General features: G+C 31.4%; 1 protein-coding gene across 3 annotated transcripts in view; it reads right to left on the bottom strand.

The window, feature by feature from the left end:
* Nucleotides 1-904: 904 nt before the first annotated feature.
* Nucleotides 905-22930, bottom strand: part of LOC143082150 (chromodomain-helicase-DNA-binding protein 1-like) — a 28660-nt gene continuing 6634 nt past the window's right edge. Inside the window, exons 6-25 of one of the 3 annotated variants that reach the window (XM_076257710.1) lie at nucleotides 22473-22626; nucleotides 21682-21840; nucleotides 20995-21099; nucleotides 20593-20763; nucleotides 19651-19764; nucleotides 17954-18068; nucleotides 17379-17538; nucleotides 14442-14609; nucleotides 13331-13436; nucleotides 12792-12934; nucleotides 11366-11445; nucleotides 10918-11129; nucleotides 10307-10358; nucleotides 9523-9569; nucleotides 8262-8332; nucleotides 6015-6129; nucleotides 5357-5465; nucleotides 5075-5145; nucleotides 3394-3620; nucleotides 905-3038 (exon numbers count right to left, since the gene is read on the bottom strand). In XM_076257710.1, coding sequence (XP_076113825.1) covers nucleotides 2931-3038; nucleotides 3394-3620; nucleotides 5075-5145; nucleotides 5357-5465; nucleotides 6015-6129; nucleotides 8262-8332; nucleotides 9523-9569; nucleotides 10307-10358; nucleotides 10918-11129; nucleotides 11366-11445; nucleotides 12792-12934; nucleotides 13331-13436; nucleotides 14442-14609; nucleotides 17379-17538; nucleotides 17954-18068; nucleotides 19651-19764; nucleotides 20593-20763; nucleotides 20995-21099; nucleotides 21682-21840; nucleotides 22473-22626 — 2487 coding nt within the window. In that variant the 3' untranslated portion in view covers nucleotides 905-2930. Of the gene's footprint in view, nucleotides 3039-3393; nucleotides 3621-5074; nucleotides 5146-5356; nucleotides 5466-6014; nucleotides 6130-8261; nucleotides 8333-9337; nucleotides 9385-9522; nucleotides 9570-10259; nucleotides 10359-10917; nucleotides 11130-11365; nucleotides 11446-12791; nucleotides 12935-13330; nucleotides 13437-14441; nucleotides 14610-17378; nucleotides 17539-17953; nucleotides 18069-19650; nucleotides 19765-20592; nucleotides 20764-20994; nucleotides 21100-21681; nucleotides 21841-22472; nucleotides 22627-22930 lie in introns of all 3 variants that reach the window. The other 2 variants (XM_076257709.1, XM_076257708.1) reach the window with 2 other exon arrangements.

Below are 22930 nucleotides of genomic sequence, written 5' to 3'. Positions count from 1 at the left end.
TGTGACCATATATCCAAGTCAGCTTGAAACCCCATAATCAATATTTGATTTTTAATAGCATCCAGAAACCACAATTTAACTTATTCTTTAGTTTTATATGTTGTGTCATTTGTATTATTGTTTGTCTTTTTTATTTTTAGCCATGGCATTATCAGTTTATTTTCGATTTATGAGTTTGACTGTCCCTCTGGTATCTTTCGTCCCTCTTTTTTAAGTCTATATTTATTTTCTTTGACTTTGAACTTAGAAGTAGTACCCTAAAATGTAATAGGAGTTTTGGGGAGCACAGGTAATATGTAATGCAGGTCATTGCTCATTGTATAGGACATTAGACATGTCTACTTCTGATGTTTTGATGTAGTAGTGTTGTGAAATAGGTTACAATGCACATCTATCTAATCATTAAAGTGCTAAATCAAACTAAAACATTTTTATTATTATCACAGACTTACACATTTCACTAACATTAACAGTTCAAACAAATTTTCTACTACTTAGTTACAAACACTTCTAGTTAATATGTAAGCATTCTACAATACTTGTCATTATAGATAACTACTTCTTATTACATTGGTTGCAATGAATTACATTGATTTCCCAGTTAGATAAAAACCGATAATTTCACATGTGAAATAAACGTGGTTATTTCACTCTCTGACGTCATACAACAATAGGCGTTGTCAAGACGTCGATAACGTCGGATCAAAACAAATTGTCAATGCGTAGGAAAAAGATATATAGTTCCTTACATTTTCTACATTAATTTCATAAAAAAAAAGCTATTTGCCAATGTAATAAAAAGAATAACTAATCGCCGTATTTGAATATCAAAAATAAGACAACTTGTGACCGAACGCCGCTTTGGATTAAACTCGTGCTGCGCACTCGTTTAATCAATACGGCGATTAGTTATACTATAAATAATTCTAATTCTTATTATCACTTATGTTCCCTGATAAGATATTGAATGTCAATACCAAGTTTGTTCCTCATGAAGAAAATCACATTATGTTTCTATTTTAAATATTAACATCCTTTAGAAAACCTTTTGGTTGAATAGTTTATATAACATTCTCCTGCAATATTTTATTTGTGTCATTGTACAACTAACTTTCCCATTCATGTTTTTTTTACTCTTTCTGGCTTAAATTTATTTGAAAAAATCACTACAAAAAATAGCTGCCCTACTTTTTATAAAATATCATGATATTACGAGATATAAATATAATGGACAATACTCACATGTATGAAAAATAAAATGAAGACTTACTTTTAATTGAGAGGAGCTTAGAGAATAGGATCGATTGTATACGAGAACCTTAATAGAACCACCTCAAGGCTTAATTTGTTACTCTCAATTTTGATCATTTTGAAATACAATAATACAGTAATTGGTTTTCTTAAAATACACTATTTAAAATACAAACTTGATAAAGATAATTATTCATACAATAGAATATATTCAGTTATAATTTCAATTTAAACAAATGTCATCTTCAACAATGATAAATGTACCTGTCTGTATTAACATTGTTTTCCTATAACATTCTTTGAAGGATGTAAATTAATTACAGTAAAAACAAGCTCATTTATTCTTAACAAAGACAAAAGGTGTTGTGTTCAGAGATATTAAACAGGACGATTAATTCTCAACAGAAAATTCATACTGCTTACTAGTGTAATATATACTAAGATAAAATTGAGAATAGTCATTATCATTAACATTAACACAATTTTCTAATGATACTGTAGCTTAATACTACCATATCTATACCATTCTTAGACAAGAATGCACACACTGAATGATGGAATTTATGTTGAAAGTCTATAGTATGAAGGTTTTACTAAGTGTATCACATAACCTTAACCTGATCAATGTTCTACGAAAATGATGTCATGGTCAGATGAACCCTGGTATATAGACATTTACACCTAACATTCAATTCATACAACTCATGATCTTCATGAAAACATGAAAACAACACAATTATCAACAAATATATATAACAAAACAAAAATTCAAAGACTTATAAGAGCATAATTAAAATGTTCAACCTTTTGTGAATATAAGTAGAACTTGCTTACTAATACCAGTAATAGTATCTCGACGTTAAGTGTTTGATACACAGAAAGATGACCAGCAATGAATCTGAAATGGCACCACATGGTAGAGCAACAACAAATTCAGGAACCGGAGAAAAATGTGACTGATATTTGATTTGACATACAGACTGATGAGAGAGAAGGCCATAGGCGGATCCAGGGGGCCCGGGCCCCCTCCTTTTTCATGGGAAAAATTTGGTTGATTATATAGGGAATTACTGAAGCAGGACTAGAGCTGGCCCCCCTTAGGTCAGTCAGCCCCTCCCTGATGAAACGTTTTGGATCCACCACTGCAGGTATAAAACAGTATACCCACTCAATCAGGTTAGGGGTATACAAAATGATTTTCCTGCCATTTATATAAAGGTTATATAATATGGACCTTTTTTTAAACAAATGTTATTAACGGTGCTTTATTGCTAAACAAAACAGATAAATGGTTGGACGAACAGACCAAACAATATAATGCGCCCAGTAGATGTCACATATTGTTAATAACATGATTGTGTTAGTTAAATCACAATATTATTAGAATTTAGCTATGTTAACTACAATGGGGGTCTCATTGTGGGAGGTCTGATCCCGAATCCTGCTTATTGTTTAGTGAGAATCCTGTATCCCGCTTCTCGTTGCCATAATAGCGTATGTAATTTCCCATGTCCCGTTGGACTTCGTTTCCTGTTTTAAGCTTAATTATTAGACTTTCATGTGTCAGGCTAAACTAAAATCAGCCAATCCTGTGTGACGCTTAGACCCTGATGAGACCAACTACAATAAAATTAAAATGTTTCTATATTCTATATCACTACAACATGACAACAGTATCTTCACGCAGCTTTGTATTTGTCTGTAGATAAACACGTTCTCTGTTGTAAACACTGCTCTAACCACTTCTCTGTAATTATCTGGGTAAAATAATTCTCTAGTTTGATAGCCTATAAGAAATTACACAAATTTTGATGTATAAAATTTAAATAAATGATGCAAAACTAAAAGTGTAAAATATAAAAAATATACATTTAAACGCAACTATATAAATAGGCTGAAGACAATAACTACCCAGAAATAAACCTTATAAAATTCAAAGAAACAATCATAAGCCAGGAAAATTTCAGTATTATTTATTTTTTATTTAATAATTTTTTGGTGAAAATAATTGTTGCTCAGAACATGTGTCTATAATGAAGGAGAACTAGCCAGGAAAATTTCAGTATTATATATTTTTCACTTAATGATTTCTTAAAATATTTTGTTGTTCAATGTATGCATTTAGAATTATGGAGAGCTCACTTTTGTATCAGCACCAGGATGAACAAGTACAAGTTTTGTGGTTTCAGTCATCACAGGGTGTATATCACCATCGTACGCTATAAAATATCTTCTGTAAGTCTTCAACTGGTCTGCTGTAAACTTGTCAGGATGAATATACATAGACAGATTAGAAAATAAGTCTAACAGTCCTGGGCTGGATTTCACTGAGGAATTGGTTGTTTGATCAGATTGTCTGGGTTTCTTGGCTGAAAAAATATCAATGGTAATAAAAAGAGCTGTTTAAAATATTCCTTAATGAGATGGCAAGGCAACCAGGTCAAGCGTCTTTACAATACATTAAGCTATCAATAAACAAATCTAGAAAAAAACATTTTTATGCCCCACCTACGATAGTAGAGGGGCATTATGTTTTCTGGTCTGTGGCTCCGTTCGTCCGTCCGTCTGTGTGTCTGTTTGTCCGTTCAGGTATAAGTTTTTGGTCAAGGTAGTTTTTGATGAAGCTGAAGTCCAATCAACTTGAAACTTAGTAGACTTGTTGCTTATGATATGATCTTTCTAATTTTAAAGCCAAATTAGACTTTTGACCCCAATTTCACGGTATACTGAACAGAGAAAATGAAAGTGGGAGTTTCAGGTTAAAGTTTTTGGTCAAGGTAGTTTTTGGTGAAGCTGAAGTCCAATCAACTTGAAACTTAGTAAACTTGTTGCTTATGATATAATCTTTTTAATTTTGAAGCCAAATTAGACTTTTGACCCCAATTTCACGGTCCACTAAACATAGAAAATGAAAGTGGGAGTTTCAGGTTAAAGTTTTTGGTCAAGATAGTTTTTGATAAAATTGAAGTCCAATCAACTTGAAACTTAGTACATATGATCCCTATAGTATAATCTTTCTAATTTTATTACCAACTTAGATTATTACCCAATTTCACAGTCCATGGAACATGGAAAAGGATAGTGCGAGTGGGGCATCCGTGTACTTTGGACACATTCTTGTTATTGTTGAGTTGATGTCTCATTTACATTTACAGGGGAATATATCAAGAGGCCCACCAAATACCATAAATAAAACAAGAATGTGTCCATACTACACAGATTCCCACTTGTACTAATATTTTCTATGTTGAGTGGACTGTGGATTTGGGGTCAAAACTCAGAAATTTTGCATAAACATTAGAAAGATCTTACCAGAGGGAACATGTGTACTAAGTTTCAAGTTGAAAAGAGTACCTTGATCATGAACTTTAAACTGAAACAGAACAGAAGGACGAATGGATGCACAGACAAAAAAACCTAATGCCCCTAGATAGGGCATAAAAATCAATATAAGATACCATAAATTTCAGCAAACAGAAAACTATCTTGAGACCTACTTAAATGTTGTTTGAATTCTGGTGTTCTTGAAAGGTCAACAGTACTTGCATCAATACTGACATCTGGTGTGTTACTCCCGTAACAACATGTCAATAAGATTATTTAGAATAAACCATTATCAGTAGTAGATTGTAGACATGTCCAACCTATGAAAAAACATCAGTATTTTTAATTTCTCTAACCCTAAAACTCTACCAATTGTGAAAGTTTTAAAGTAAAACATTGTATTTAGGACAATATCTAGAGATATTTAAAGGGTTATAAAAGTATAAAAATGCAGTCACATTCCTCTACTATTTTAACACAAACTAGTTTCTACATTTACCTTCTTTCTTACTGTCTGTTCCTAGTGATGTTTTTCTTTTCAATAATGTCTGTCTTCTTGGGTAATAATATCTACTCTAGTTCAGGAAACTATTTGGAGATTTTTTATTTCTGTGTAATTAAGCAGTCATATAAAAATAAGGACATGTGGTATGACTGTTAAATCAGAAAAAATAATAAAATATAATAATTACATTACTTGAAAAAAGTAAAATAACCAAATTACTGAACTCAGAGGATAATTCAAGCCGGAAAGTCTGTTATCAAAAGCTATCAAGGATACATATATGTAGGAATCCCTTTAGATGCTAGATGTTTCTTTATCAGCCTTTCTGTACCATACCAGTTAAATCCTGGAGTGTCATATCCTATACGTGGTAAATGGACACTAGCTGGAAATATAAAAAATACACAAAGTTACATTATTAACCAATTAAATCCGGGAGTATCATATCCTATACATGGCAAATGGACACTTGCTGGAAAAATAAAATATACTTAAAAAAGTTACATTGTGTGTACCAGTTAAATCCTGGTGCATGTCATACCATATACACTAGTTCGGAAAATAAACAAAATATACAAATGTTGCACTATACATTTTGGAGCATTTGCTGGAAAATTACAATAAAACACAAAATTAAATTATATACCAGTAACATCTTCGAGGTTAAACTAATTATAAAGGTTATGTGGAAGTCAATTGGTAAAACAAAATTGAGCGTCAGAAACAGTAGAAGAGTTTATAATTTATCAAATTTCAATGCATTTTTTAAAGTATATGTACTGTTGGATAAAAAGTGCTTGTAAAAAATTGTAGACATTTTTTCTGAGTTTTAAGGATTATAGTGAAAGAACTCATAACAATAGAATTCTTATACTCCTTTACAATAAATAAATGTTTTCCCATATAATATATAGAATCACAATAATATTCCTACCTGATCTAGTTTTAGCAGCATAGTAAACCGCCTGTAGTCCTTCTCTCAAGGCAGGCAGCTTGATACCAGATAAGTTGTTCCTTTTATCTCTATGCTGAGCTATTAATAAAGCTAGCTGTAAAATATATATACAGAAATTAATTTGTCATCAATTATCTAAATCAAATGCCCCTTACAGGGAGATTGCCCAGTTTCTGTATGATAAATAACCTATGCAACAATGCTATGAAGGATTGTAATCATAAATATCCTTATTCTAAAGTGCAGTGGCAGCTCACATTTTTTTCCCTTCTTCCCAGTCTACAAACTTGGCTGAAACTACATATTGTAGGAAACAATTTTTTATTGATAACAAAGCATGTACAAGAGTTGTCTCCCATACTGCTGGCCTTAAAGAGAATGATTGTTGTTTTCTTAATGTCAAGTAGAAAATATTGCCAGAATGTTCAAAGTGGAAAAGAAACAAATAATGCAATAGGTTAGGTGTGTAATAGAGTCAAATACTTAGTAAGATGAATTTATTTTTTACCTTCACTTTTGATACAAAAACCCAGATCTCATAAATCTTTAAAATCTTTTATTTTTCATAAAATAAAATAATAAACTGTTAATACAGAAATATGTCTCGCTTTTTTGTAATTTCTATAATGCAAATGTTGAAATAAAAAATAGCAACAATTTAACATGTAAGTTTAGCAAATATTCAAAGTCAATGAACTATGACTGAAGTACATAGCTAAACAATCTCCATGGAAATTAGGTATGCCAATGCTAATACAACCGCACACCAAATATCATTGACTTATCATAAGTAGTTCTGTTTAAATAAACCTAAACACAAACTAATACATGTAAACTAAGAAATATTTCAAAGTCAATAAAACCATAACTGAGGGGGAGGGTAAAAAAATTTCCTTGGTAATGAGATGTGCCAATGTTAATACAACTCCATACCAAGTATCATTGAACTACCACTACTGGTTCCCCATAAACTAACCTAATCACAAACTAACTTATGAAAACTATGCAAAAGTTTCAAAGTCAATAGACCATGACTGTGGGGGCGGGGCAAAATAATCTCCATGGAAATGAGGTATGCCAATGCTTATACAACTGCATACCAATTATCATTACTTTACCACTAGTGGTTCCCCATAAACTGACCTAATCACAAACTAATACATGAAAACTAAGCAAAAGTTTCAAAGTCAATAGACCATAAGTGAGGGGGTGGGGTCAAATAATCTCCATGGTAATGAGATGTGCCAATACTTACCGATACACAACTGCATACCAAATATATTTGACTTACCACTAGTGGTTTACCATAAACTAGACCTAATCAAAAATACATTGTTGACACAGCCGTTGCCGGAAACAGCATACCTATGTCTCCCTTTATGACTCCGTCAAGCGAGACAAAAAATGACAGTTTAATTACTTCATCTATCATTACAACATTATACACTTGTTTATTCATTATTGAGATGTTGAATTGTGTATCAAGTTTTGCAGTTAAGTTTCTGCATAATTATCTAAGATTGAAGTAATTCGGTCTATAATGATTGACATTTAAAAGGGTGAGACATTCCAATTTTAAAGTTCAACCCTTTCTGATTTTTGTTAACCATGTCATTTTTTAATCATTCTGGTATTGTATCAGTACTTTTACCTTATAAAAATGACTAAACTGGCCAGAACATTGACAAAAATAAAGACATAAATACTTGAATGAACTGCTCTGAAAACATAACCAAATGTTTCACAGTTCAGATGTTTATATGTTCACAGAGATGTGAACAATTAAAATCATTACTTTATTTCAATGTGTATAGATTAATAAGCTAGTCTAGCTACTTTTGTTTTGGGAGGCTGGTGACTTATGAACAAATTGGAACAATAGTTCCAATTATATGTTTTATACTTAAGGAATGACTAATATTTTTTTCTGTCTATGAAGAAATAACATAAAAAATATGGTGCACACTGAATAAGCTGTGTAGAAGGTTATTTTTAAGTGTGCACCACATTTTTTATGTTATTTCAAAAAAGACTGAAAAAATATTGCAGTTATTCCTTATAAATTAATTCTAAATTCCATTTTATGCAGGAGTAAATAAAGAAAAATCGCTGATGACATCACGGTCACATGACAAAATTATGTCTATGAGATGATAGTCAAAACACTGTCAGCCAATCAGAAGACTTGTTACATCTAAAATTAAATTATAAAGAAATAATTCTTACCCAGTTTTCAGTATCAACTTCATCCATATCCTCATCTAATGGTATTAAGTGACAGTCTCCTAGCGCTAAATCTAAAAAGAAAATTGTAATGAATACCTGAATGTCAGATCAACAACATAAAAAACTCTAAAGACTAAGGTCTTATGTTTAAACAAATCATAAATTTCAGACTACTAGTAAATTAAGTGGTGTTTTATATTAATATGATATGCTAATCTTCTACTCCAGATCAACCTATATTAGACTTATATTTCTAAAATCCAGATGCAAAGTATAAAATAAATTCCTGACTATTGGTACTTCAATTTGGTAGTTTTATCAATGATAATTATGTAATTGTTAATTTTGGAGAAAAGCAGAATCAGTTTTATTATTCATTTAGGAATGTTTACTTCTTCCACTGAGAAAGGGAATTATCAGTCAGCAAGATCAAAGGAAAATTTTGAAAACAGCGATAATGTTTTATCATGTTTATGTAAACCTAATGTGAGCTTGTTTTCTTTCCCATTGTTTTTATCCTGTTCTCCATTTTAGTACTTGTCTCTAATATTTCTGGTTATGCTTTTTGAACCATCTTTCTAAACCTACCAAATAAGTTACCAGCCAGTTCATACTGTTTTTCTGGAACTTCAGATCTTTCTAAACCTACCAAATAAGTTACCAGCCAGTTCATACTGTTTTTCTGGAACTTCAGATCTTTCTTAACCTACCAAATAAGTTACCAGCCAGTTCATACTGTTTTTCTGGAACTTCAGATCTTTCTAAACCTACCAAATAAGTTACCAGCCAGTTCATACTGTTTTTCTGGAACTTCAGATCTTTCTAAACCTACCAAATAAGTTACCAGCCAGTTCATACTGTTTTTCTGGAACTTCAGATCTTTCTAAACCTACCAAATAAGTTACCAGCCAGTTCATACTGTTTTTCTGGAACTTCAGATCTTTCTAAACCTACCAAATAAGTTACCAGCCAGTTCATACTGTTTTTCTGGAACGTCAGATCTTTCTAAACCTACCAAATAAGTTACCAGCCAGTTCATACTGTTTTTCACGAACTTCAGATCTTTCTAAACCTACCAAATAAGTTACCAGCCAGTTCATACTGTTTTTCTGGAACTTCAGATCTTTCTAAACCTACCAAATAAGTTACCAGCCAGTTCATACTGTTTTTCTAGAACTTTTGATCTTTCTAAACCTACCAAATAAGTTACCAGCCAGTTTATACTGTTTTTTTCTGGAACTTCAGATCTTTCTTAACCTACCAAATAAGTTACCAGCCAGTTCATACTGTTTTTCTGGAACTTCAGATCTTTCTAAACCTACCAAATAAGTTACCAGCCAGTTCATACTGTTTTTCTGGAACTTCAGATCTTTCTAAACCTACCAAATAAGTTACCAGCCAGTTCATACTGTTTTTTTCTAGAACTTCAGATCTTTCTAAACCTACCAAATAAGTTACCAGCCAGTTCATACTGTTTTTCTGGAACTTCAGATCTTTCTAAACCTACCAAATAAGTTACCAGCCAGTTCATACTGTTTTTCTGGAACTTCAGACCTTTCTAAACCTACCAAGTAAGTTACCAGCCAGTTCATACTGTTTTTCACGAACTTCAGACCATTCTAAACCTACCTAATAAGTTACCAGCCAGTTCATACTGTTTTTCACGAACTTCAGATCTTTCTAAACCTACCAAATAAGTTACCAGCCAGTTCATACTGTTTTTCTGGAACTTCAGATCTTTCTAAACCTACCAAATAAGTTACCAGCCAGTTCATACTGTTTTTTTCTAGAACTTCAGATCTTTCTAAACCTACCAAATAAGTTACCAGCCAGTTCATACTGTTTTTCACGAACTTCAGATCTTTCTAAGCCTACCAAATAAGTTACCAGCCAGTTCATACTGATTTTTCTGGAACGTCAGATCTTTCTAAACCTACCAAATAAGTTACCAGCCAGTTCATACTATTTTTCTGGAACTTCAGATCTTTCTAAACCTACCAAATAAGTTACCAGCCAGTTCATACTGCTTTTCTGGAACGTCAGACCTTTTAGATATTGCTGTAAACACACCTCCTTTACCCCAGCCTCCAGAATCATCTAGAAATAGATTTTATTTAATATAAATTATGAGTCGATTCCATTTTGATTTTTCCTTTTATCTGCTGATTGGAGAAAAATATACTGCAAAGTAAAAAATCTTTTGCATAGCCTCCCTCCCCCTTCCAAATTTAGCAATTATGATAATATTTTGAATAATCCATTACATTAGAAATGTATTTTCAGCTACATGTTCAGGGGTATTTAATAATAAGGCAAAGATTACAAAATATTAGTGGTTCCCTTTATACATGTTATATTGGATGAAATATAATGAAAGCTTTTTCTATTTAAATTAGGAATATGTCAAATATCTGACTAGAATATAACTACTGGACTAAGCTGTTTGTTGAAAACTGTAGCACAATTTTGTATAAACTTTTGAAACAGCATACATGTACATATATTCTGTACAACATGAACATTTTATATCAATTTTTGATGTTCTATTGAAAATTCTAAATACCGTATTCTCACAATGGTCCAATTATTATAATGTCACTTTGACCTGACTTCCCCTTATCAATAATATATCCTTAAAAATTCAAATAAAACTGACCTGCACAATGTACTATCAAGTTTACTGATGACCCAGTATCTACTGGTTTCATGACATCGCCACTAATGTAATGGATTGCCCTTGACCTTGGTTTGTTTTCGTCATCCTCTTGGTCAAAGTCAATTTGAGAGAGATTCTCTTCCTCATCCTCCTCATCACTAGGGACCTCTACACGGGCTGATGTGTAACTGTTGGCCTTCCACAGGTCCTCCCTGAAAAGAACAGATAACTTTATATAATAAACAACTTTTACAAAGATTGATGTGTACTGTTAAGGTCTGAGGAACACAGTTTTGCATCCAAAATTATTTTTTTTCTGAAAAAGAGTGAAAAGGATTTTTAAATAAAGAGAATCATTAATCTCCAAAGAATTGAAAACAATTAAAAAATGCACATGAAAAGTCAGTCATTTAAGCTGCAATGGTAGAATGATATAAAAATCCCCTACATTTTCTTCCTTCTTTCCTGTGCTCTTCTGATTTCTTGTTCTTCTGCTAACTTGGCTTTCTTCTCTGCTGCTTCTTTCTTCTATAAAGGAAACATATTTTATTTGGTTGTTAGTGTTGTTCTTTTGCTGTCAAACTGATCTTTAGAATAGGATTATTTTATAGGATTATTTTATTATTATTATCTACCCTTCCGGAGCACCTGATTTCACTCCTGCTTTTTAGTGGAGCTCGTTTTGTTTCTTATTTATTATTTATAACTGTTGATTTAAATGTCCTTTGGTTTTGTGAGTCTTTGTTTACTGCTTGGTTTTGATTGTTATTGTCTATAGTACCATATCTTCTATAATTTTATCAATGCATTCAGCATCAATTTTATAACTTCTCTCCCAACAGTATTTACAATTTTAAAAATTTAAAAAAATACCTGTCAGATCTTTCTGAATATCCAAAATTAAATTAAGAGTGAGAAAATATCATTTTGAAAGACACTTAAGGATGTTGGCTCCTCCATTTTTTGATTTTTTGCCAGATTTTCAGAATCCTCTGGTTTTATCCATGTATTGTCATTATATAATTTTGCCCACTAACCCCTACTTTTCTTTTCATAATTTTATTACATAAAGTTTAAAAAGCCATATTTCAAAATTTTATAAAATTCTTGTTATTTTTTCATAGTTTTTTAAACAAATAAGGTACCAATGTTAAATATATGAAAAATCTAGAGAGAATTATTTCCCGCCAAATTTTGAATGGCTTATATCTCGAAAATGAACACATGGTCCCTCCATTTTTTTCTACTTTTTGAGTTTTTTTATTAATATACTATCAATTCATAATAATCTTTTAAAAAGCTTGTTATTTTTTAACAGAGTAGCGAACATCCTTAAGAAGGTGTTGGTATAACAGAAGAGCAGTAAGGTAATTGCCAATTACACTGACAAGTTTTCCACTGATGTTTACTGAAGCAGGCAAACAGATATTGGTGCCTGTACAATATAAGCTTGACATTAGTCTATTTAAGCATACATTACAGTTATTCTAGATCATATTCTATGGTAATTGCCAATTTGAATCTATCAGATGAACTTTAAGATAGGTGAAAACATAACCAGTGACTGCACAGACTTTACCCTCTGAAAATATTTTTTTTTTTTTTCTTATTTATTTTTTCAATAGTCAGGATTTTACATCACCTTTACAGCACCACCTGACTAAGGTGTTACAGGGTTTCAAATATATAACAACAAAAGACTATTGTTTTATTAAGATTTACACAAACTAAAATATAAATTTTTTGAAAATCTCTTTTTTTTCCTCTCAAAATATATGACATCAAATAAAAATTGTCATTACAAACAAATTGCATTAGAATATTCAATTAACTTAGTAATTTTATAAATAATAAAAAAAAAAATGAAAACCCACTTTTCTCTTTCTCTCCTCCATTTCTTCTGGTGTTATTTGTTTTCTTGGCTTTCTGCCACCTTCAGCTAGAGGTCCCATTAAGAGTGATGTTGTTCTCCGCAATGATCTCTCTCCTAAACCTTCTTCTAATACAACTCTAGAAGCTGCAAAAAGCAACAAATATAACTTGTTATTCCGTATATCCTTCATTTCCTAATTGTTAAATGTTTACACTCTACCAGTAGGAGGTATTTTAATGCATGATAACATCCTTAAATTTTTTCTTAAACAATACTGAAACAATTCTTGGAAAAGCAGATAATGTGTATGAATTTTCTAGTCAATGGTATATTATATCACGGCTGCATAGAGTTGAGGACAAATTTATTCAGAAGAGAAAGTTTTTATAATTTCCAAAACAAACCCTTCATGTAATTTGAAACATTCCCAAAGTACAACCCAAAAACATCCCTAAAATGGTATAATTTTTTTTTCCCAATTAGGCAAATTGAATTAAATTAATTAAATTCAAAATTGTTTTATGATATCTGAAAAAATACCTTCAATTAATTCCTCAAAAGCCTTTTGATCAGCAGTGGAAGGTTCTTTTGAGTAATCTGTTCCTTCAAATACATACATACTCTGAGGTCCCTGGTCATCATGCATCTGTTACAAATATATAACAATATTTTCTTTTGCATTTATATTATGTCGCTTACTATATTATATATGTTGTTGATGCTATAGCATTATATTATATGCTGATTTGCAATAAACTTATTACAATTACAATTATAAGAGTAAGATAAGTCTATTATTTCATTTTTTTTGTATCAATCATATCTATGGTTGTAGAAACATCATAGACTAGTTTTATTTTGGTAATGTGCAATAATTTGAAATACTGGTACTAAACCTATACAAAAGTTACAAAAATAATCCATTTCTAATGCAGCAGTTGAAATCTGCTTCATTCATAATTGGAAAAGATGCCAATAAGTTATATAATAACTCAATGGTGTCAGTAATGTATTTGATATAATGACATGTTTCACTGTTGTCCAATCAGAATCTATGATGCATTTGATATAATGACATGTTTCACTGTTGTCCAATCAGAATCTATGATGCATTTGATATAATGACATGTTTCACTGTTGTCCAATCAGAATCTATGATGTATTTGATATAATGACATGTTTCACTGTTGTCCAATCAGAATCTATGATGTATTTGATATAATGACATGTTATACTGTTGTCCAATCAGAATCTATGATGTATTTGATATAATGACATGTTATACTGTTGTCCAATCAGAATCTATGATGTATTTGATATAATGACATGTTTCACTGTTGTCCAATCAGAATCATCATATCATTATTTGTTCATTCTTAAATGACATAATGTCTATATGGTATACATGTACTAAATATGAAAATATTTTATTTACTTAAAATTTTTGTTAAAAACTATAGCAAACTTCATTACATGTATGTCCCATAACAATTATTCAACGACAATTTCCAACAAAACTATTATTGAACTAAGTTACCCATACATCTTACAAACAAGTATGTTTCAACATTTATCCTGTCTTCTCTTACAAAACTATTGTCCCCAAATTGCTATTCATCATTTTAAAAAAAGACCTACAACCATAACCTACCTCTTCATCACTTTGGTCTGCCTCCTTCTTATCCTCAATATCTTCTTCCTTGACTTGCCATTCACCTCCCACTGTAGGACCTAACAGTTCTGTGAAGTCCAGATCTAACTCAGAACTGTCATCATCTTTCAACAGATCTTCTACTCCAAACTTCAGTATGTCTGTCAGCTGGAAACAACAAGAGAATTAAAATAGCTCTTAACGCTATCTACCCTAAACTTCAGTTTTAGTTTTTTTACAATGAAGTAAACACAATATCTACTTGTAATTTCAGTATGATTGTCAGCTGAAATTACAAAATGTATTAAATATTGAAATATTGAAATTTTAGCCATTTTCATAATGAACTAACTAGCTTGTTTTTCTATTCATTATGTCCAAAACAGATTAACTTTTTCCATGTCAAGTAATAATATACATTTTATTTAAGCTCCCTTTTTGAGAAATTAAATTTGACTTAAGTTTTTTGTGGGGTTCTAGGTGCTTGATCTTTAGCTGTCTTGTGTTTGTTATCTCTTCATATGTTAAAAATGTATCTGAACTGAACTTTTTTTAGTTTCCCTGGTAACTGGAAAACTTCAGAAGAAATTTTCAAATGTTAAAAGACTACCTTAATATTAAAATAAATACTAAAATACAAAAATTAAAGGCAAACAAAATTAAAGAACCTTAGTGAGCACGCTCACATACCCCACGTCCCGACATTGTCATTGGAGAAATTAAATAAGTATAAGAAAAAAAAATTGTATAAGAAAAAATACTGAATAATAATTTCCTGTTAATATACACATCTACATAGTATGTCCTTATTATCTACAAAATTTCATGAAATTCTGTTGTGTTTTCAGAGGAGTTGAGATGACAAACTGTTGCAGAAGTACATTGAAGCAAATAAGTTCAAAGGGGCATAACTCCTACAAAAAAAATTGAATCGTAATTTCCTGTTGATATGCACATCTACGTAGTATGTCCTTATAATCTGAAAAGGTTTCGTGAAATTCTGTTGTGTGGTTTGAGAGGAGTTACGATGACAAACTGTTGCAGTAGTACATTAAAGTAAATAAGTTCAAAGGGGCGTAACTCCTAGAAAAAAATTGAATCGCAATTTCCCGTCGATATGCACAACTACATAGTATGTCCTTATTATCTGAAAAGGTTTCGTGAAATTCTGTTGTGTGGTTTGAGAGAAGTTGCGATGACAAACTGTTGCAGTAGTACATTAAAGTAAATAAGTTCAAAGGGGCGTAACTCCTAGAAAATAAATTGAATTGCAATTTCCCGTCGATATGCACAACTACATAGTATGTCCTTATTATCTGAAAAGGTTTCTTGAAATTCTGTTGTGTGGTTTGAGAGGAGTTGCGATGACAAACTGTTGCAGTAGTACATTAAAGTAAATAAGTTCAAAGGGGCGTAACTCCTAGAAAAAAAATTGAATCGCAATTTCCCGTCGATATGCACAACTACATAGTATGTCCTTATTATCTGAAAAGGTTTCGTGAAATTCTGTTGCGTGGTTTGAGAGGAGTTGCAATGACAAACTGTTGCAGTAGTACATTAAAGTAAATAAGTTCAAAGGGGCGTAACTCCTAGAAAAAAAATTGAATCGCAATTTCCCGTCGATATGCACAACTACATAGTATGTCCTTATTATCTGAAAAGGTTTCGTGAAATTCTGTTGTGTGGTTTGAGAGGAGTTGCGATGACAAACTGTTGCAGTAGTACATTAAAGTAAATAAGTTCAAAGGGGCGTAACTCCTAGAAAAAAAATTGAATCGCAATTTCCCGTCGATATGCACAACTACATAGTATGTCCTTATTATCTGAAAAGGTTTCTTGAAATTCTGTTGCGTGGTTTGAGAGGAGTTGCGATGACAAACTGTTGCAGTAGTAAATTAAAGTAAATAAGTTCAAAGGGGCGTAACTCCTAGAAAATAAATTGAATTGCAATTTCCCGTCGATATGCACAACTACATAGTATGTCCTTATTATCTGAAAAGGTTTCTTGAAATTCTGTTGTGTGGTTTGAGAGGAGTTGCGATGACAAACTGTTGCAGTAGTACATTAAAGTAAATAAGTTCAAAGGGGCGTAACTCCTAGAAAAAAAATTGAATCGCAATTTCCCGTCGATATGCACAACTACATAGTATGTCCTTATTATCTGAAAAGGTTTCGTGAAATTCTGTTGTGTGGTTTGAGAGGAGTTGCAATGACAAACTGTTGCAGTAGTACATTAAAGTAAATAAGTTCAAAGGGGCGTAACTCCTAGAAAAAAAATTGAATCGCAATTTCCCGTCGATATGCACAACTACATAGTATGTCCTTATTATCTGAAAAGGTTTCGTGAAATTCTGTTGTGTGGTTTGAGAGGAGTTGCGATGACAAACTGTTGCAGTAGTACATTAAAGTAAATAAGTTCAAAGGGGCGTAACTCCTAGAAAAAAAATTGAATCGCAATTTCCCGTCGATATGCACAACTACATAGTATGTCCTTATTATCTGAAAAGGTTTCTTGAAATTCTGTTGCGTGGTTTGAGAGGAGTTGCGATGACAAACTGTTGCAGTAGTAAATTAAAGTAAATAAGTTCAAAGGGGCGTAACTCCTAGAAAAAAAATTGAATCACAATTTCCCGTCGATATGCACAACTACATAGTATGTCCTTATTATCTGAAAAGGTTTCGTGAAATTCTATTGTGTGGTTTGAGAGGAGTTGCGATGACAAGAAACAGGACTGACGGACTGACGGACGGACGGACGGGTCAAAAACATTATACCCTCCGCAACCCGTTGCGTGGGGTATAATTATACAGAACAGATGAAAAAAGTGGCTAGTCATACCTAAGAGCATTGCACCTTTAATTTATATGTTTTCTTGCTATTATTTTACTATGGACACTTGTAACATTGTGATTTTTATTTAATAGCCCCACACATACCTTAACTTTATCATCAGTGAACAATTTCTGTTTAGACAATCCCAGAGAAAATTCTCCTTCCTCTATAACTTTCTCTGTCAGTTTAAGTTTGTCCTCAGCCCTCTTCAATATTATTTCCTCTACTGTGTTTTTACCAATAAGTCGAACTATCTTCACAGGTCTAAAACGGAAAAAAAAGTGCCAAATTAAAAGTTGCCATATAGATGACACATAGAGCAAAAAATCTACATATATGGATACCTTAAAAATAGATTATTTACAAACTGCTTACAAAATTTATATCCATATGTTATTGCTGTATAGATCATGATTCACATTGTCTTTCAGATCACTTGTTTTCAAGGGACTAGTGTCAGCATATAGACCTTAATCCCTGTGTTAATCAATTCAATGGACTATTTTCATTAATCTTTGGACTTTATCTTGCTTGACCAATTTTATGAGCCTTTGAATCAGTATGTATGTAGCTGCAACCTCAAATCGTTTGACCAATTGAATGAACCCTTGCTTTAGTATATGGGCCTTACCTTGTTTGACCAATCCTATGAGCCCTTGCTTCAATGTGTGGGTCTTACCTTGTTTGACCAATCCTATGAGCCCTTGCTGCAGCTTGTAGATCGTTCTGTGGGTTAAAATCACTGTCCACAAATATCACAGTGTCTGCTGCCACCAAATTTAACCCTTGACCTCCTAAAGACAAATTAAGAAATAATTGATGCCAGCTATACTTTATTGTAGTTTTAACATGGGTAGGCATTATATTCGTGATTATTTTTGCCAGAGCGATAGCGAGGGCTAAAATAACACGAATATAATGCCTACCCATGTTAAAACTACAATAAAGTATAGCTGGTATCAATTATTTCGATTCTGATTAGGACAATTACGGTAATTTCTATGTTCGCTGTACATAAGTGTCGTATTTGTGTAGGCTCTTCCATCAACCTTCCTGTCGATTTTTATCCAACTAGTTCAAACCAGTTTAATTTCGCAAAGTTGTATTTCTAAAAATTCAAAATTGAAACAGAAATTAACAAATTAATTTATAACAATATTTGTGTCACAATATAACAGAAAAGTTATATTACAACAGTCTTTTCCTTTGAGGTCAATTTCTGACTCACACATTTTCAAGTCAGTTGTCAATGGCGGTGGACGCACAAGGAGAATCGGGTAGGTCTGTTTTTTACTAAATTAATCCTAAATATTCCACCGGTTAATATTGTAGCATTGGTAAATATGTTCATATCTGATAGAGGATTCCTTGATAAAGTTGTGCTGACATTCGAGACATGACAGGAGGGGCCCTTTGACAGAGATCCATTTATACTTGCGGTGGCTACACCTTGTAAAGTTGATCAAAGCCAAAGATCTGACGATTTCAAATGCTGTATTACATGATGATTAAAATTAATACTGGGTGACAATCTTGTTGCATTTGTAAAATGGATTGGAAACCTTGGTGGTATATTGGTAATTACGCCTATTTTTTTTTTATAGGAGAATGGGGTTCGATTCCCTGCTAGGGTCAATCCATTTTATCAGAAATATGAAACAATTTTGTCATTTCAGTACAACAGTAATAATAACCTATACTTTATTTTATATTTTATCGTTGGAAAATATGTTTCAATGAAATTATTATATACAATGACATGCCTTTTTAACGGGAGAGATGAAAAGTGTTTTTCAGAGGGAGGGGTTTTGAAATTAGAACAGCCAACATGAACGTTGTGGTATCTAGGTCAAATATATCAATTACGAATTGTAACACATTGTTGCCATTGTAAAAGTATTAGTAACAAAATGTGTATCATTTTAGTGTTTGAAAGTGTTTTAATTTAAGGAAATACATCAAAATGCATACCAATTTGACGAAATTCATTTTTCTGCCGTAGTCAATATACGCATGTGCAAATTAATTTTATTGGATAATAAAGTATGGTTTCTTTACAAAGCTAAAGAAGCACGTCATATTAGAATATATCATTTTTTTTTAAATTATGTTGCAATGTATAATACATATTCACTAGAAAGTCATTTTCAATTCTGTGAATGAAAATAAAGCAATCAGTTTTTCATTGTAAAACACAAAACCCTTCATAAATTACCATTTATTAAATTTCTTTTTTTGTTTATCCAGAAAATTAATGCATATATATCTTTTTCAAAGTGACAAGCTTTCTTGCTGCAACTGGCTAAATGAAAGATTATAGATATAAGAAGATGTGGTTTGAGTGCCAATGAGACAACTCTCCATTTCTCTATTTACCTGCTCTTGTACTAAGCAGAAATACAAAAGTATCTTCATTTTTGTTGAAGTTTTGAACAGCAATAAATCTTTCTTCTCCCCTCACAGATCCATCTAACCTTTCATATGTATAACCTAAAATATACAGGAAAACTCTACAAACTACTTTTAAATAATGATATATTTTTTGTTTTATTGGATGTTTCACTATTTCTCTGTTTTACATTCAATTTTTTTTATTTCCCCTATCCCTCACCATTCAAATTGATCTTTAAGAATCTAAATGAGTTGATATAAATTCTTACATAACCTTTGTTTGACATTGCAGTGTCTTTGAAACTATTCCTCTATTCTCATAATGAAATGGACAAATTAATTCTTAAATTAACAGGTAAAGGATTTTTTGTTACATCGAAATAAGTGAAATATAAAATTTTAAAAGAAGTTAGAATTTCCTCAGGATTCTTCATCCCAGATTTTGACTTAAAATTTTAAATGTCATCAACAAAACAAATATTGAAGCAAGAAGTAGCAGGAAAATGAATTCATTATGTTCTTGTAGTCCAAAAAATACCATGACCTCATTCTTCAAGAAAATATAAATTACTTCCCTTGCTCCAGTCTGCTAAATACATATTTTTGTATTTATTTAAATGCAAATACACCACAATGGGTAAAAAATAATTTCAAAATTAAAATACTTAGAAAAATTAGGACCCTATTTTAACAATGCTAACAACTTCTTTTTTTTAAATCACAGACACACAAATGTTGCAACAAAAAATTCTTGTGTTTGAAAAATAAGGAAATAGTGACAAAATTTATTATTGTTTTTCAAGTTCTCTTCGTTGTTTATTGAAATGACAACAAAGGTGGAAATGAGATTTGTCTCCAACTGCATTACAAGTATATACTAGGCGTTGACCTTGAAATGTTTGTATATGGTTCTATGTATATACTGACCCCTATAACCAAGATAATCTTGTAGAATGTCCAGCATGTGGGTCATCTGTGAGAACAGTAATACTTTATGTCCAGCTGACTTTAGATAAGTCAACATTTTATCCATCAATGCAAGTTTACCACTCACATCTATTAAATGGTCTCCAATCATAAAAGGTTCTGGTTCAACTCCTAAGATGAAAATAAGTAAATGCTATATTAAAAACCTTGAAAATATAAAAAAAATATATATGGAGCATTCTGAATGCTGGCTCTAAATGAGGCTTCTTAAAACTGAAGAAAACAGTCTGTCTGTTTATATATTGAATAAAAACATGATGTCATTGAAATTTATTGTAGTTAGTTGCTGTTTCATTGAATTTCTACCTGACATCACCTTTTATTCATAAATTTGAAACTTACCATCAAATAGATAAGGATGGTTGACACATTTTCTTAGCTGCATTAAAATGTTCATCAAACTGGGTGAACTCATTTCTCCACGGTAATTTACTGTTTCAAACGCACCTATAGAGAAAGATAAACATCTTGTTAATGACTTATGGTTTAAATAACTTTTCTATACTTCTCTTTTTTAAAAGATGACTTTATATACTTTAACAAATTTATGAGTTAGCATATTGTAGCTAATCAATTACTGGCAACGGAAAATATTGATTTCTCCAAGTAAAAATTATGTTAATTTTGAATTTTCACTTTTTTAGAAGTAAAGCATAATATTTCACAACTTCTTATACATATTTTTGGTAAAATAATTTCTTGCAGACTTCAATCATTTTCCCAACATTTTGGCTGATGACCTTGACAAGATAAGGTATAAAATTAGAAAATTTTATTACTAATTTTATCACTCAACAACTACATCTTTTAAGTACACAATTTTTTCACAAGAGTTTGGTTTGATTATAATATATTTTAAATTTATTAATATTTTCCACCCATTATACACGTTTTGGAACGAGATTTCAACGAGACTGAAACTTCAGAAGAATACATCCTTAACACAATATAAGGACATTTGCTAAAGGCCAATAAAAGACTTACTGATATCTTTGGTAAGTATTGCCTTGTATAATTTTTATGACTTACTGATGTCTTTGGTAAGTATTGCCTTGTATAATTTTTTCTGTAATTTCGATATCCCATGGAACATAACAATCTCTGACTTTTTAGGGAGATCCTTCAACACTTCATCTTTTGTTCTCCTTAACAGGTAAGGTTTTAACAAACTGTGAAGTTCCTTCATACCTGTATAAGTAAATTAATTAAAAAAATTACTGATGAAGCCTGACTTGCAGGCGAAACATGTAGACCATAGCAAATAAAATTGCAAACCATTTGAAGTGTTGTTGTCAATTTGGAGTATCATTTTAATGTTGCATTCATTTGCATAATTTGACAACCCTGCATACCACTTCAGGGACTTTATCTATCTGATTCACACAGACGTTGGTTCACCATACAGAGTTTAATTTAATATAAAAAAAGTTATTTTCCATGAAGAAAATTATCAACACAGCATATATCTATTTTCAATATTAAAATCTTTTTGATACTAATCCCTTGTGCATTTATTGCAAACCCAATGAAACTTTCCACAAATTCATCTCAATTTGGTTCGTAATTATTTTTTAAAATAAGTACGGACTGTACATTAGAGACTGACTTACATGTATGATGAAATGTATGTGTCAGCTTAAACACACCTACCCTTGTAAAATGCATACAAGTTATTTTGTAAATATAAACTTAAATGCAGAGGGTATTCTAATTCAAAATTACATGTTTAACATTCATTCACTTTAATTTAGATAATCATGTTTCATCAATGGATAAATCTTAAACATTTTCACTCTATAAACAAGTATCACCAAACTTACCACTCTTATCCATATCACTGAATTTATTAACAAATTTTTCTTGACCAGATTTTCTGAATTTTCTTGGAGCTATAAAACTGAGTAGTGAATACAGTTCCTGGAGGTTGTTCTGCACAGGTGTACCTGTTAACAGCACACTATGTGGTATGTCCCACTGTAAATACATAATGTTTTAAGGTAATATACATGTAATTTATAAACCCAACAAGTATTAAAATGTGTCTTAAAATACATGACATTTTATTTTATTATAATGGTTTTATGTGAAATAATTGCATCTTGTTTTTTTTTTCTTTTTTTGATAGCAAATTGAACTTTTACTTTTTCAAAAAGGCATTAATTTAGCTTAATTTCTTTTTAGTATTGGAATTTCCACAAATTTACTCCCTGCACAACACAAGTGTTGAAGAGCATGTTTTAGTACAAAAAGGAGGAAAACCTCCGAAAACATGTCTTAC

The sequence above is a fragment of the Mytilus galloprovincialis genome, chromosome 7, assembly GCF_965363235.1.
Source record: "Mytilus galloprovincialis chromosome 7, xbMytGall1.hap1.1, whole genome shotgun sequence".
Lineage (NCBI taxonomy): Eukaryota > Metazoa > Mollusca > Bivalvia > Mytilida > Mytilidae > Mytilus > Mytilus galloprovincialis.
The sequence above is the reverse complement of the archived record's forward strand: the minus strand, read 5'-3'. Positions and strand labels throughout refer to the sequence as shown.